Raw genomic sequence first — 15,071 nt, forward strand, 5'->3', positions numbered from 1 at the left:
AAATAGCGTTGGGTGAGAAAGTGATTGATGTATGTTGGAATTATCATAGAAAACTAAAAACAAATTCTCAAGTAGTGGAATTTGGCCTGGCTGTCATGAATAGGTGGAGTGTACATGAATGGAAAAGGAGAGCAAAGATATTTAAGTCCCAGGAGAAGGTGCAGTTGGAAAAGCTACAAATTACACAATGGGAAGATTTCTAAGGAGAAAAACTTACTCTCAGGAAAAAAAAATTTTTTTCCTGTAGAAAATTGGAGCATAAGGGTGGAGAGGTGATCCTAGATTATGTAAAGCTACGAATTTAGGAGGATTAACTTGCAACAGATATACTCAGTATATGACACTAACGTGCAGAGGATTGAATTTCTGCTAATTCATAAGTGACAAAATTACACAAACCTAAAAACTAGGCCATAGAGTAGGGCACCTTTCAGCCTGAAAATAGGAATTGTGAGACTGATCAGGCCCTGGTTGTATCACCACACCATAGTTAACATGAGAGAAGTAAGCAGGAGAACAAGAAGTGAATGCCGTTCAATTAAAAATGTCTTGAATCTCTCTGTATATAGAGACATTTCATAGAGATTTTTTTCCCTTCTTGATTGGGGTAAATTTTTTATTATCAGGCCTACGGGTATCTTCCAGGATTGACAAAATGAGGAACTGTGATTGCGGATACCCACAGCCACAAAGACCCCTTTCTGATGAGGGAAGCATCAGAAATCAGCCTAAAGGTGGTCATTGTCACAGAGGGATAGTTAGCATTTGATGGTTTGTGTGTATTTGGAAAACAAGGGCTACGCAACAAGATGGGGAAAGTCCCAAAGTACAACACTGGGATACTAGGAACCAACACTGGGTGAACTAGGAACCAACAGAACTCATCTAAGGAATCTATCCAAGAGATGGCATGAAAGGCAAGGATGAACATTTGCCTGCGTACGTACTTTGCACACAACTAAGAAACAATCTACTTTAACAACTAGTATCAAAGAGATCTCTGCCCAAGAAAGAGTTTAGATGATAGGCGAGAGTTTTCTGGGACATGGTATATATATATATATTGGAGTTTAGAAAGTATGACAAATGTTAAGGGTCTTGCTAGAAAACAGGCAAACCATACTCATAATGTAGACTGTTCTAGTAATTGTTTAACAAAATTTTCTCTAATCTACAAAAGTCCAATTAAATTAAAAAAATTATTAGGTAAAATTTTGTGTGTGTGTGGGTGGGGGGGGCGGTTTCCTCATAAAACCTAGGAATCATTTAACCTGCTTAACTTTTACACAATCATTTGCTCTTTAGTATTTATTAAACTCTCCAGGGACGTCCAGTTCTGGGAGAAGGTAAAGTACCTGTAGGTAAAGTACATTTCCCTCACTAAGTGCAGCCCCAAATGCTGGGCATTACAACACGCTAACCAAATTCAAGGAGACTCTACAATGGAGAGAGAAGACAAGGTGGGGTCCGGGAACCACTACCATAGTGAGTTTCCTGGAGTTTGTGTTTGCCTCACGTGGCCCACCCATGCAGAGGTGAAAGTCTGCGCTGTCTTGTTAAGAACCAGAGAGCAGCAGCCTAGCGAAACAGAAACTGTTTGGTTACAAACTGCTGTGTTTAAGTCTAACATCACAGGAAAAAGCATGGCTCAACTCCTCAATCCCCCTCAGCAACGGTCCACTGGGCGCCTCGATTTCTATTTTGCCTGGGTTATAACAGTGCACCTCTAAACTCCCTGCTGGCATGGGATCAGGGAAGGCCTGTTAAACAGATTAGAATAAGATCCAGCGTTTCACACTATAATACCCAAAATATCCAGGATGCAGTTGAAAACTGTTTATTATACCAAGAAGTAGCAGTGCGTCAACTTGACTAAGAAAGGATAATCAACAGATGGTCACCAAGATAGCAGAAATGTTAGAATTAACTGACAATGATTCAAAAAGCAGCCACCGTAAAAATGCTTCAATGAGTATTTCTGAACACCCTGAAAAAAATGAAAAAGAAAAAAATGAAGAAAGAAAATAAAGGCTTAGCAAATAAAAGACATGAAGAAGAACCAAATGTAATTTTAAGTTTGGAGACAATAACTGAAAACATTTAATAATCAAAATACGCAAACTCAATGGATTAGCTCAATAATAAAATGGAAAAATGGGAAAGAATCAATACATCAACAAGCTGAATGAAGCACTAAGTCACTTATACATCTATGCCTATCGATGTGGAAGATAGCTACCTGCCTAACCAACTGGAAAGATTCACATGTGCACCATTTAAAAAAGGTGATCCCCAAACTGTGAGAATTATCAAATGTCATCATTACTGTCACAAGCAAATATAATTTTGCTAAATATTATTCAACAATAGCTACAAGAGTACATCTTCAGAGAACTATCAGAAATTCAACATGGATTCAGAAGGGGACATTGAACAAAGGATCATTGCTGACACCAGAGATAGCTTGGCTGAAAGAAGAGAATACAAGAAAGATATTTACATGTGTTTTATTCACTATGCATAGTATTTAACTGTGTGGATTATAACAAACCATGGATCCCTTCGAGAAAAATGGGAATTTCAGAATACTTCATTGTGTTCATGCAGAACCTGTACATAGGCTGAGAGGCAGTCCTTTGAACAGAACATGGGGATAGTGCACAGTTTAAAATCAGACAAGTGGTGTGTCAGGATTGTAGCCTTTCATCATTCTTAGTCAATCTATTTGTTGAGAAAATAACCCAAGACACTGGTCTCTATGAAGAAGAGTGTGGTACCAGGATTTGAAGACCACTTAATAAGAGTCTCTCATGTGCAGATGACACGAACTTGGTTGCTGAAAGTGAAGAGGACTTGAAGTACTTGCTCATGGAAATCAAAGACTGCAGCCTTCAGTATGGGCTGCAACTCAATGTAAAGGCAACCAAATCTGGAGAAAAGATTGAAGTTGTTAAGGATTTCATTTTATGTGGATCCGTCTTATGAAGGCAGCAGTTGAGAAACCAAACAATGTATGTTGCCTAGGGAAGATATATCGCTTAAGATCTCTTTAAGAGTTGAAGAGCAAGAATGGCGCTTTGAGCACTAAAGTGCACCTGACCTAAACCATGGTGTTTACAATGACCTCATTTGGATGTCTCTGAAGCAGGACATCATGTTTGGCAAAGTAAAAGGTCAGCAAAAAAGACCTGCTAGATTGACACGGTGGCTGAAGCAACGGTTTCAATATGATGGTGTGTGGGGTAGTTACATAATTTCATGTCAACTAGAAGATATATAAAAATGTAGGGGTGGGACCAAAAGGAATTCCTAAAACTGTAATGAAGGCAGAACATGATAGTGGGACAAGAGGAAGGTACAAAGAAACAGGAAAGAACTAGGAAGCAAAGGGTAGTCATAGAGATTTAAATACAGACATACATAGATGTAAATATATTTATATATGACAAGAACACTTTGTTCTAACAATTCAGCAGTCTGAGATGCTCACCTGCCTGGCACCATCACTGATAACAATGGGTGCACAGGCAAATGTGGTGAAGAAAGCTGATGATGCCTGGCTACCAAAAGATATAGCACCTGAAGTCTTAAAGACCTGAAGATAAACAAGCAGCCATGTAGCTTAGAGACAACAAAACCCACATGAAAGAAGCATACTGGCCTGTCCGGACTAGATCACTGAGGACAAAGTGGGTTCATAAGCAAAAGCTGTGAACAAAGCTGATGGTCCCCAGCTATCAAGTGATATGACATCAGGGGTCTTAAAGGCTTTAAGACATTCAGGCAGCCATCTAACTAAGAAACAACAAAGCCCACAAGGAAGAAGCACACCAGCCTACCCTGACGTGAATGCCGAAGACAGAGCGGGTGCATGGGTATGGCGAAGAAAGCTGATGGTGCCCAGTTGTCAAAATGTATAGAATCTGGGGTCACATAGGCTGGAAATAAAAAAGGGGCCATCTAACTGAAAAACAACAAAGCCCACATGGAAAATGCACACCAGCCTGTGAGATGACAAGGCATCGAAGGGATCAGGTATCAGGCATCAAAGACAAAAAAAAAAAAATCATAGCATTGTGAATGAGGGGAAGTGCAGAGTGGGAACCCAGGGCCCAATTGGGGGAAATTGGACATCCCCTTGCAGAAGGGTTGTGGGGAAATGACGAACCAGTCAGAGTGTAGTGTAGCAATGATGAAACATACAATTTTGCTCTGGTTCTTGAATGCTTCCTCTCCCCCACTATCATGATCCCATTTCTACCTTACATAACTGGCTGGACCTGGAGATGTACACTGGCATGGACAGGAACTGGAAATATGGGGAATCCAGGACAGATGAACCCCTCAGGAACAGTGGTGAGAGTGGCAATATTGGGAAGGTGGAGGGAGGGTGAGGGAGAAATGGGAAACAGATGACAAGGTCTACATATAACCTCCTCCCTGGAGGAAGGACAGCGGAGAACTGGGTGAGGAAGATGTCAAATGGTTCAAGATATGATAAAATAATAATTATTTATAAATTATCAAGGGCTTGGGGGAGGGGGGAGAAAATGAGGAGCTGATGCCAGGGGCTCGGGTGGAGAGTGGGTGTTCAGAGAATGATGATGGCAACATATGTACAAATGTGCTGGACACAAATGATGTATGTATGGATTGTGAAAAGAGTTGTATGAGTCCCTAATAAAACGATTTTAAAACAAATAGTTTAGGATTTTAAAAAATAAATAAAAATGTAGGGGTGGTATTCAAACTATCAATCATTTCTCAGTCTGATGGTGCTTCCTTGTGGGCGTGGCCTTCTCATAAGGAAGGCCTTGGGAACCTCCCTTCTCCCTCTGCCTTCTCTTCCTGATGACTGACCCTGGTTGTTGCCAGAGCCCTGTGGTGCTTTCATTGTGGCTGCCATTGAAGCCACACAACGTTGCACCCCCAGACCAGTGATCTTCCTGCATGTGGCTGCGTGAGTCTGAAGAGAGACTTAGAGACTAGGATCAGACTTATGACCTTGAGGTTGGACTGGGCTGGGATGTTTTCTTGATATATAATTATTTCTTGAAATGAAGCTCTTTCTTGCACATATGTGTGTCTCTGGATTTGTTTCTCTAGTCCACCCAGCCTAACACAGAGTGGATGGTACACTAGTGTGAAGTGTTCCTTTGTGCTGTGTATAGGGTAGCTATGAGTGATACACAATTCGATAGTACCTAACAACTATAAGAAACAACACTTTTAAGTAACCTATAGCAATGAAGACATTTCACAGGGACATGAAAATATATTGATCAGAATGAAAATTAAAATATGACAGGCACATAAAAGATATAAATTTAAAGTACTAAATGCTTCCATGAAAAAAGGAAAGTTACAAACCAAGAAATTATACTTCCATCCTAAGAAATTAGAAAAAAGAGCAAGATTAATTCAAACCAAAGGAAAGAAATTAGCAGAAACCAATGAAACTGCAAACAAAACGTATTAGAAAAAAAGCAATGTAACAACAATATAGTTGTTTGAAAAGATAGTTAGGAGAGCAAACCTGTAGCAAAACTGACAAACAAAAAAACAAGACGTAAGTTACCAATATCACGAATAAGACAGGGGATACAACTGCAAACCCTGAATTGCAGTATCAATCACAAAGTTAAGAACTACACCAAGAACAATGAGGGGCACCCCCTCAAAAAAGGGAAAAAGCTCGGCTGGGCGAGGCTTTTGCAGTACACTTTTTTTCCCACGATGTGAGCATTTAGCAACTCGCTCTGAGTTAGTGAACCCAGTGGTGTCAGCTGGGAAGTTTCTCTCTGGTCACAGTGATTTTTTTTTGTGTGTGTGTGAAAGCAATTTCTCTAGAACGTTGCTTTTTATGATGGCTGATTTGAGAGAACAGAATTCGGCTGTGAAAATTTGTTTCCTGCTCAGGAAAGTGCTGCAGAATCTGTTGTGATTTTGCACACAGCTTACAAAAGCACTGTGGGACAAACTCAAGTGTGTAAGTGGTTTTCTCATTTCAAAGAAGGTGAAAAGTCGATTGATGACAAATCTTGTACTGGATGTCCATCAACTTCCTGAACAGATGAAAATGTTGACTCATAGTGCATTTGGAGTTCATTCCACCGGGTCAGACTGTTAATCAAACTTTCTATTTAGAGGTTCTGAAAAGACTGCATAACAGTGGGCGACAAAAGAAGCCTGATTTGTGGAAGGCGGGGCTGGATCTGCCACCACGACAAAGCACCTGCTCGTGCAGCCTTCTCAGTGCTCCAGTTTTCAGCAAAAACCATCATGCCTCTTTTGTTCCACACACCTCACTCACCTGACCTCGCTTCTTTTTGTTTATGCAAATGAAGAGGGACATGAAAGGACAGTGATTGGATGACACTAAGGAGGTGAAGAAAAAAAAATGAGGGAGGTGCTGTCAGCTAACCAAACAGATGAGTTTGAAAAATGTTTCCAAGAATGGAATCGCGGATTTGACAAATGTAATGGAGAGCACTTTGAAGGTGATATGGTTGTTTTGTAAAAAAATATTAAATACATAGATTTGAAGAAAAAAAACATTCCGGTTTTTTTGGGGGGGGTATCCACCCCCTCATATGTTTGATGAACTAGATGAAGCAATCCCTCTAAAAGCATAAAGCTACCCAACGTACTCATTTTCAAGTAGATAATTTGAGCCTCCCTGTAACAAATATTATCTCCTCAGTTTGATTCTGACTCACAGTGACTGTAAATCTTCACAGGTACAGACGGACTCCTCTTTCTCCCACAGAGTGGATAATGGGTTTGAACTTCCAACCTTGAGGTTAGCAGCCCAATGGTTACCCCACCGTACCACCAGGACTTCTAAGGATGAAGATGAAGCTGTCTACTCCTATAAAGATTTAAAGGTTTGGAAACTCTACCAAGGGTCACTATGAGTCAGAATTGACTCAATGGCAGTGGGTTTGTGGGGCTTATAATGATAATTAAAAAATTGAATTCATAATTTAAAAACTCCCCCAAAAGAATTCAGACCCAGAAAGTTTCACTAGGGCATTCTACCAAATGATTTTAAAGAATTAGAATTAACCAATTCAACACCATCTCCTCCAGTAAATTACAGTGGAAGGAATACCTCCCCTCCCCATCTATTTGATGGCACACAACCTTGATGGAGAAGTCCTGGTGGCATAGGGATGATACACTGTGTTGCGATCCACAGGTCAGAAGTTCAAACCCCCAGTCATTCCTCCAGAGAATGACCGGGCTTTCTACTCCTGTCAAGATTTACAGTCCTGGAAACTCCCAGGGGCGGTTTTACCCTGTCCTATAGGGTCACTATGAGTCAGAATTGACTCGATAGGAGATAAGAGTTTGGGATGTTGTTGTTATTGCCTTGATAGCAATACCAGAAAAGGATAGTAGAAAAAGAGAAAACCAAGGCCCAAGGTATCTCTTCAATATTTATATGAAATCCTTATCATGCATACATTGTTGCTTATAAACTAAACATATGTTTAGTCAGCAAAATAACTAAATAATAGACTTACCATAGGTCTAGAAAGCAGACTAGCTTCACCCACAGCTTTCATGGCAAGCACCTAGAAGATTTCAGACCACCCAAATACCTATACCCCAGACATGCATCGTAGCCTCATTTGTAATGGACTAAAGCTGGAAACATAACGCTGTTCCTCATGAAGAGAATGGTTAACCAAATGGTGAAGCTGGTAGTCATATTATGGAATCTCCTCAGCAATCAGAAGGCATTATATATGCAACAATCCACATGGATCTCTAGGGCATTATGCTAAGTGAAAAAAAAGCCCATCTTGAAAGGTCACACACTGTACAATCCCATTTATATAACATTTTCAAAATGACAAAATCACAGAGATGGATAAAAATTAATAATTTGCAGAAGTTCAGAGAGGGCGGGTGGGTATGGCAAGTGAGGTATGCGAAGGGAGATCTTCATGGTGATGAAATGCTTCTGCTTATGGTTGTGGTGGTGGTTAAAATGGCATAGACACATTGTATCAACGTCAATCTACCGGGTTTGATATTGAATTCTGGTTACATAAGACTGGCCACTGAGGGATACCAAGGAAGGTACATGTAACCCTTCTGTACTCTTCCCTGTGCATCTATTATATATCTATACATCTGATTACATTTTTTGCAGTTTCTATATGTACACAAAATTTGTTCAAATGCTGTGTTTTCCAGCTCTCTCAACTAAGCTAGGATAATAGAAAGGAGGATCTCTATGACGGCTACTAGCATTATTTGAAGGTAGATGCTGTAACAGTGCACACATTAGTGATTTTAACATTATCCATTCTCCCTTGATAGACTGTTCCCTCCTCCAATAAGGCCACATTCGATTCCTTTTCCTATCCTAAGCACCTAGAAACATTCCCCAGAGATCAGAGGCATTCAATAAATGTTTACTGAGTGGTGGTCTCAGGAGAGCCTGTCATTATCCGGAGCACTAGCAACTAGGGTCATCAAAAGAAACCACCTTGACCTCTGTGCACAACCCTGTCATGAAAGACTTCATTTTCACTTATCTCATGTGCAAACATAAAGGAAGACACACAGGAAGATCACTTCTGGCTCCAGAAAAAGGGGCATGCTAGTTACACAGAAGGGAAAAAATGTCAACATGAAACTTACAAAGAAATTAGAACCTAAAAATTAGTAGACAGATTCTAACGATGGAACAAAATTCACTCCAAGAAATAAAAGAACAAAACACACGTCTGTTTGGGGAGCGTGTCTATACGGGAAGACCCATGGTTACTAACCCCTGATTTAGGAATAATTCACACACATTCCTTTGATCCAACCTCGACTCGAAACAACATCTTCCAGCACTAGCTGCACAGGAAGTCTGAAAATCATTGAAAATCAATGAAAAGGAGCCTTTTCTTTCATTCAAGTGAAAAGAAGAATGTTCTGCGCCTGCTCCGACGTACTGACGAATTCAGCATCAAGACATGCGCAGACATGGTTCTCATTCCTAGACCAGGGACTATCTGTGGTAAAAAGTGCACAAAAGGGAAATGGCAGGTTGGACCAAGGAAGAGAGGGCAGGAGGAGCTAAGCAATTCCTTGTAGAAACCATCAATTTAGCATTGGAAACAGTTCCAATGGAGGAACTGTTAAGAAAAACAGTCTAAATATGGAGATATTTATGAGTTGGTTAATAATGTTATGCTTCATGAGCAGAGAAGGCTGATGCTCAAAGTCTTCCCTCATTTCTTATGTTATGATGAATAATTATGGGAAAATGACATCTAACCATCTTCGTCACAATCTGATTTGACACCCTGAAAACTCCGGATTTAACTTAATGCTCGATATGCTGTACAATAACTCTGAAAAGCAAATCAGTTTTGGGAATGGCAGTATCATTTTAAGATGTCATTTTTGGAATTTGCCAAAAGCGACACTGGCCTATTCGGTAGTAGATTATTCTAAGCTGGCATTTTGGAAGATAAGGCCTCCTAAGAGGGCAGAATTTGCTCATTGGCCATTGTTGGTCAACAGCTTGAGCAGCCAGGACCCCAAGGAAGCTCTAGCAACCCGCCAGCTGTCACTGCCCTCTGTGCCCAGGTGCGGCCATTGCGGAAAGATCAGGTGAGACTCACCAGTTGTAATCCAGTCGAGACTGGTGAAGCTGCTGCTGTTTGAGGAGAAGCTTTGTCTCCTGCTGGGCCAACAGATGCTGAAGGCGCTCCTTTTCAATTTCCAGCTCCATTTTCTGAAGCATAAGTTGCTGCCTTCTGTCTTCTGAGAGTCGCTTTCTGACATCAGTTTCACTGGGATGCAGTGCCTCTGGACCATGCAGCAAAGATGGCCAGGAAAGCCCACAGTAACCACACGATGCTGAGTGTGTCCTGGGACACTGAGGTGCCATGTTTGCAGGATAGCCCTGTTTGCTCTCAGGAACATGATCTGCATTTTCAGAAAGTTTGTGGCCACAACATTTACTCAATGGGAGTTGAATGTCTGGACATTCTTTCATCTTTACCTCTTCTGGTGTAGCTTTCTCTGCAGGGACATCAACTGGTTTTCTTCCTGGAGACGAATGATTAAAGGTTCTGATCTCTGATGGCATCCTGTCCAAACCTTCGTTGGGATGATGTATGGCTGCTGGTTTTACAGAATTATTCCTAAACTCCAACTGGAATTCTGAAGCTGAAGGCTGGTTTGCAGACTTTGGCCTTTGCTTGGCTTGATAACACATTTGTGGTCTGACTACGCTCAAATAGGACCCATCCAGTTCCATAGATGAAGATTGGAGTGCACTCTTCCTACTGGATACCTAAAAGGAATCACAAGACCACTTGTCAAATAAGTATACAATATAACAAAATTCTTTTGACTTTTCAGACATCAGTAATACATCCCCCCCCCCCCCCAAACTTATCACCATGGAGTCAATTCAGACTCATGGAAACTCTATAGGACAGGACAGAAATGCTCCTGTGAGTTTCCAAGACTAACTCTTTATGGGAGTAGAAAGCCCTGTCTTTCTCCCTTAGAGTGCCTGGTGGTTTCAAACTGCTGACATTGTGGTTCATGACCCATTGTGTAACCGTCATGCCACCAGGGCGCTTGTCAGTAATACATTTTTAATAAACAAATGGTATGTCTCCTTAATAATAAACCGTTTACTCACACAGCTAAACAGACATATACCATTGAGCTAAGTCAGTTTTCAAACCTCCTACAGTTCCATCAGGGCTCCTGGTCAACCCTGTGCTGAGACTTGTGCATGCACATCTACCCCAGAGCTGCTGAATCAGAATCTACATTTGAGCACATTAAGAATCATGATGGGATCTTAGTGATATGTAGATTTGACTCAGTAGCTCTGGGGTAGAGTTGTATGAATGAACCAGTTCTAAGCCCTGCTTTCTGTAAATCCAAAGAAGGATGAGATAAAAACAAGTAACATGCTGCGTAAGCAAGATCTTTGGTGATTTCAGGAGTTGCCAATAATGAGGGTTACATAAAATCAATTTTAAAAAAAGGCAAAAGCTATGGCCTCTGGGGTCTTAAAGGCTTGAAGGTAAGTAAACAAGTGGCCATCTAGTTCAGAAGCAACAAAGCCCACATGGAAGAAGCACACAAGCCTGTGTGATCACGAGTGTTGAAGGGATCAGGTATCAGGCATCATCAGAACAAAAAAATCTTACCATAGTGAATGGGGGTGGGGGTGCGGAGTGGAGACCCAAAGCCCATTTGTAGGCCACTGGAGATCCCCTTGCATAGGGGTCTCGGGGAGGAGATGAGCCAGATAAGGTGTGATGTAGCAACAATAAAACATACAATTTTCCTCTAATTCCTAAATGCTTCCTCCCCACGCCCCCCACCTGACTATCATGATCCCAATTCGACCTTGCAAGTCTGGCTAGACCAGATGTACACTGGTACAAATAGGAACTGGAAACACAGGGAATCCACGGCGGATGATCCCTTCAGGACCAGTGGTGTGAGTGGTGATACTGGGAACGTAGAGGGAGGGTGAGTTGGAAAGAGGGAACCAATTACAAGAATCTACATGTGACCTCCTCCCTGGGGGACGGAAAGCAGAAAAGTGGGTGAAGGGAGACGTCAGACATGGCAAGATATGACAAAATAGTAATTTATAAATTATCAAGGGTTCGTGAAAGAGGGGGGAGCGGCGAGGGAGGGGAAGAATGAGGACCTGATGCCAGGGGCTTGGGTGGAGATCAAATATTTTGAGAATGATGAGGGCAATGAATGTACACATGTGCTTTACACACTTGATGTATGTATGGATTGTGATAAGAGTTGCATGAGCCCCTAATAAAACGATTTTAAAAAGGCAAAAGCATTAAATGGTAATGCCTCAAAATGGTTCATTTTGCATAGGAAGCCAAGAAATCCATTCACTCCCCTTAAATACCTTTTGATTGGCCATTACACAGCAGGAGCTGTGGTGTAAAAGATTTTACCTTATACTGAAAAGGATGCTGTGACTGGACGATCTTAGCTGAGTTTTTTATAAATATCTTTACAGAACACAGAACCAACAACTTTCAATTAAAATACTAATCAAAAACAGTTATTTAACTATAAAGCACATTTCATTCCAGCTGTAATCTACATGTGATTTTTAAATTAGGCTGTTCAAGTGATTAAAATCTGATAGGCCTCACAGAAGACCAACTACCAATTACCATCCAGTTGATCCCAACTCACAGTGGCTCTATAGGATAGAGTCAAACGGTTCTCCTAAATTTTCAAGATTGTAAGTCATCATAGGAGCAGACAGCTTTATTTTTTCTCCAGAGGAAGGGCTGGTGGGTTTGAACTGCCGACCTTATAATTACCAGCTCAAAACAAGTAAACCACTAGGCCACCAGAACACCCTCCCAGATAGGAAGCAGCTGCAAATGACCATTTACAGGCCAATACAGAGAGCCCACTCCCGCACTTTAGCGTCAACACTGTTCTACCATGCAGAGCAAAGCATCGTCTCTACCAATGATCAGCATCACCTGGAGGGCTTGTGAAAAATGAATTGCTGGGCCTCCTCTCCAGAGTTTCCAATTCAGTTGGGCTGGAGCAGAGCAGGAGGTTTTACATTTCTAACAGGTTCCCAGGTGATGCCACATCTGCTGATGGGGCCACACATTAAGAACCGCTGGTCTATGTCATGGAACGTCTCCATCTGCTTTACTGTCAACCTTGGTCTTGGAAGGCTAACTCGTTGGAGAGTCTTATTTCTCCTGAACTTTTGAGCAAATAGCTTCCCTCAAGTCTGCAAACAATGGACTGTGAAAAATGAAAGATGAGTTCATTGGGTATGAATGCAAAACCCAGGGGGATTTTTGTTTGTTTTTTGATGTAGCTGGTTAATAATATCAGTGTTCAGTATGCAAAAGATGCCCTAAATTTGCTGACACAGACATAGAAAATAACAAGAAACCAACTGTCTCACCACATTGTTAAGATTCCATGTGTTTTTCTATTTTTAATCACATATTTTCAAACCCATATGTTACTAGTATAAAAATAGTAAGCATGTACGAGGGTCTCAAGGAGGACTAAAAGTGGGATGTGCTTTACAATTGAATATGGTACAGAGAAAGGCTGGCAGTTATCATGGACGCCAGTTTACAAGGGCGCCATTTATAAACAACGAAGTCAGGTTTATTCAATCATCTTTGTGGTGGCGGTCATGGAGGTGGTTTGTCAAGAAGCATGCTTGATTACAACAGATTATCTCCGAACTATCATCTAAGGAGGAGTTCAATTAACTATCTCTACTTTGCTAAGGTAGAGCTGGCAGATTGGGTCAGAGTTGTATTGCTTGGGAAATATATATATAGAGAGAGGTTCCATTTCTTTCTACTTCACCCCCAAGCTGTCAATCTTGCACTAACATCTTACAAGCCTCTTAAGGTGGTTGCGATGATTAAATGAGCTACTACATACTAAGTGCTTCAGACAGTACCCAATGCAACCTGAGCATGAACAGAATGGTCCCTATCAGGTATGGTAAAGTAGAAGGTTACTGAAAAGGAGGAAGGCTCTCATCGAGATGGATTGACACAGAGGCTGCAAGGATGGGCTCAAAACCCAAGAACAACTGTGAAGATGATGCAAGATTGGTCAATGTTTCTTTCCATTGTGCACAGGGGTCACTGTGGGTTGGAACCAACTAGATGACAGCTAGCAACAAGAACAACAGCATTACTGTTACCATTGTCTTGTACGTAGCACATTCTCGTCAGACATGCTGACTGTATCAGCTGAACAGAAAAATTCATGTTAGGTTGAATGTTACAGAAACTAGAGAAAAAGAATATTAGCATCTATGATTAGGTTGAATCATTGTTGCTAAGAAAGAGGACCAACAGAAAACTTCCTGCTGGAGTCTGTTTTAGAGAGCCCTGGTGGTGTCGTGGTTATTCACTGGGCTGAGGTCCACAAGGTCCATCGAAACCACCAGTCCCTCCTTGGTAGAAAGGGCTTTCTCCGCTGTACGCAGTTACTGTCTCTTGGGGCAGTTCTCCCCTGTCCTGTGGGGTTGCCGTTAGTCACCCTGGACCCCAGGGCAGTGGGCTGTTTTGTTTTGGTGGCATAATGGCTATGCACTGAAATACTCATCACTAGGTGAGTGGCTTGAACCTCCGTTGTTCAGCTGGAGACAGACGAGCTGTAAACTTTTGAAAAGATTTAAAGCCTCAGAAACCTAAAGGGGTAGTTCTCTTCTGTCCAAGAGGGTCACTGAGTCAGAATCAACTGGATGGCAATGAGTATGTCTTTGAGAGTTTGAATGTAAGGAGTGAGATTCTTTCATTAGTGGGAGAGAAAATAGATATTGCCTCTGAGACAAATGGAAGTCACCACAGGCCTGAATGAATGAGCTGTGCTTTCCTTTCTGGAGCTGCTCCACGCTTCCTGTGCGATATTTACAGACAGAGCTTCTCCAACTAAGGTTTAAACTAACAGCACAAATCCCAAACTGCTGCTTCTAGCAAATGGATTTTAATATGAGTTTTTCAGACGGATAACCCTAAATGAAAAAGCAAGAGTTGTTTTAAAAATTGATGCACGATTTACATACAATAAAATGCACTGGTCTTAGGGGTACAGCTTGAGGAATGTCTGCATTGCTCTAGACCCACATAATCACCAGGAGCCTTGGTGGCACGCAGGTTCAAGCACTCGGTTGGTACAGATGTAACAGGCTGCTTCTTAAGAAATGCACAGTTTTGGAAAGCCCCAGGGACAGTTCTACTCTGTCTGAGAGGGTCGCAGTGAGTTGAAGTGGACTCGAGGCAGTGGGTTGTATAACTGCCGTTGAGTTGAGAGAGAGAGAGAACATCACCTATCTCAACTGGCAGACTGTCTATCACTCCAGAAAGGCCTTCCGGTCCTACCTTTTCCGGCCAATCCCAACTCCTCACACTTCAGGGGTAACCATTAGTCTGACTTCTAGAACCACACATGAGCTTTGCATGTCTTGAACGTCACATAAATGGATTAAAATTACTATGTTGTTCTTGGACCTGGATTCTTTAGTTCACAGCAGGATTTTTGGG

At 41.6% G+C, this 15,071-nt stretch overlaps 1 protein-coding gene across 3 annotated transcripts in view; it reads right to left on the reverse strand.

Annotated features, from left to right (window-relative positions):
- KIAA1328 (KIAA1328 ortholog) overlaps nt 1-15,071 on the reverse strand; it is a 260,762-nt gene that overhangs the window by 90,554 nt on the left and 155,137 nt on the right. For all 3 annotated transcript variants that reach the window (XM_075532526.1, XM_075532527.1, XM_075532528.1), the window contains one exon: nt 9,636-10,312. In XM_075532526.1, the coding sequence (XP_075388641.1) occupies nt 9,636-10,312 (677 nt within the window). The remainder of the gene's footprint in view (nt 1-9,635; nt 10,313-15,071) is intronic.

The sequence above is a fragment of the Tenrec ecaudatus genome, chromosome 15 (assembly GCF_050624435.1).
Source record: "Tenrec ecaudatus isolate mTenEca1 chromosome 15, mTenEca1.hap1, whole genome shotgun sequence".
NCBI lineage: Eukaryota > Metazoa > Chordata > Mammalia > Afrosoricida > Tenrecidae > Tenrec > Tenrec ecaudatus.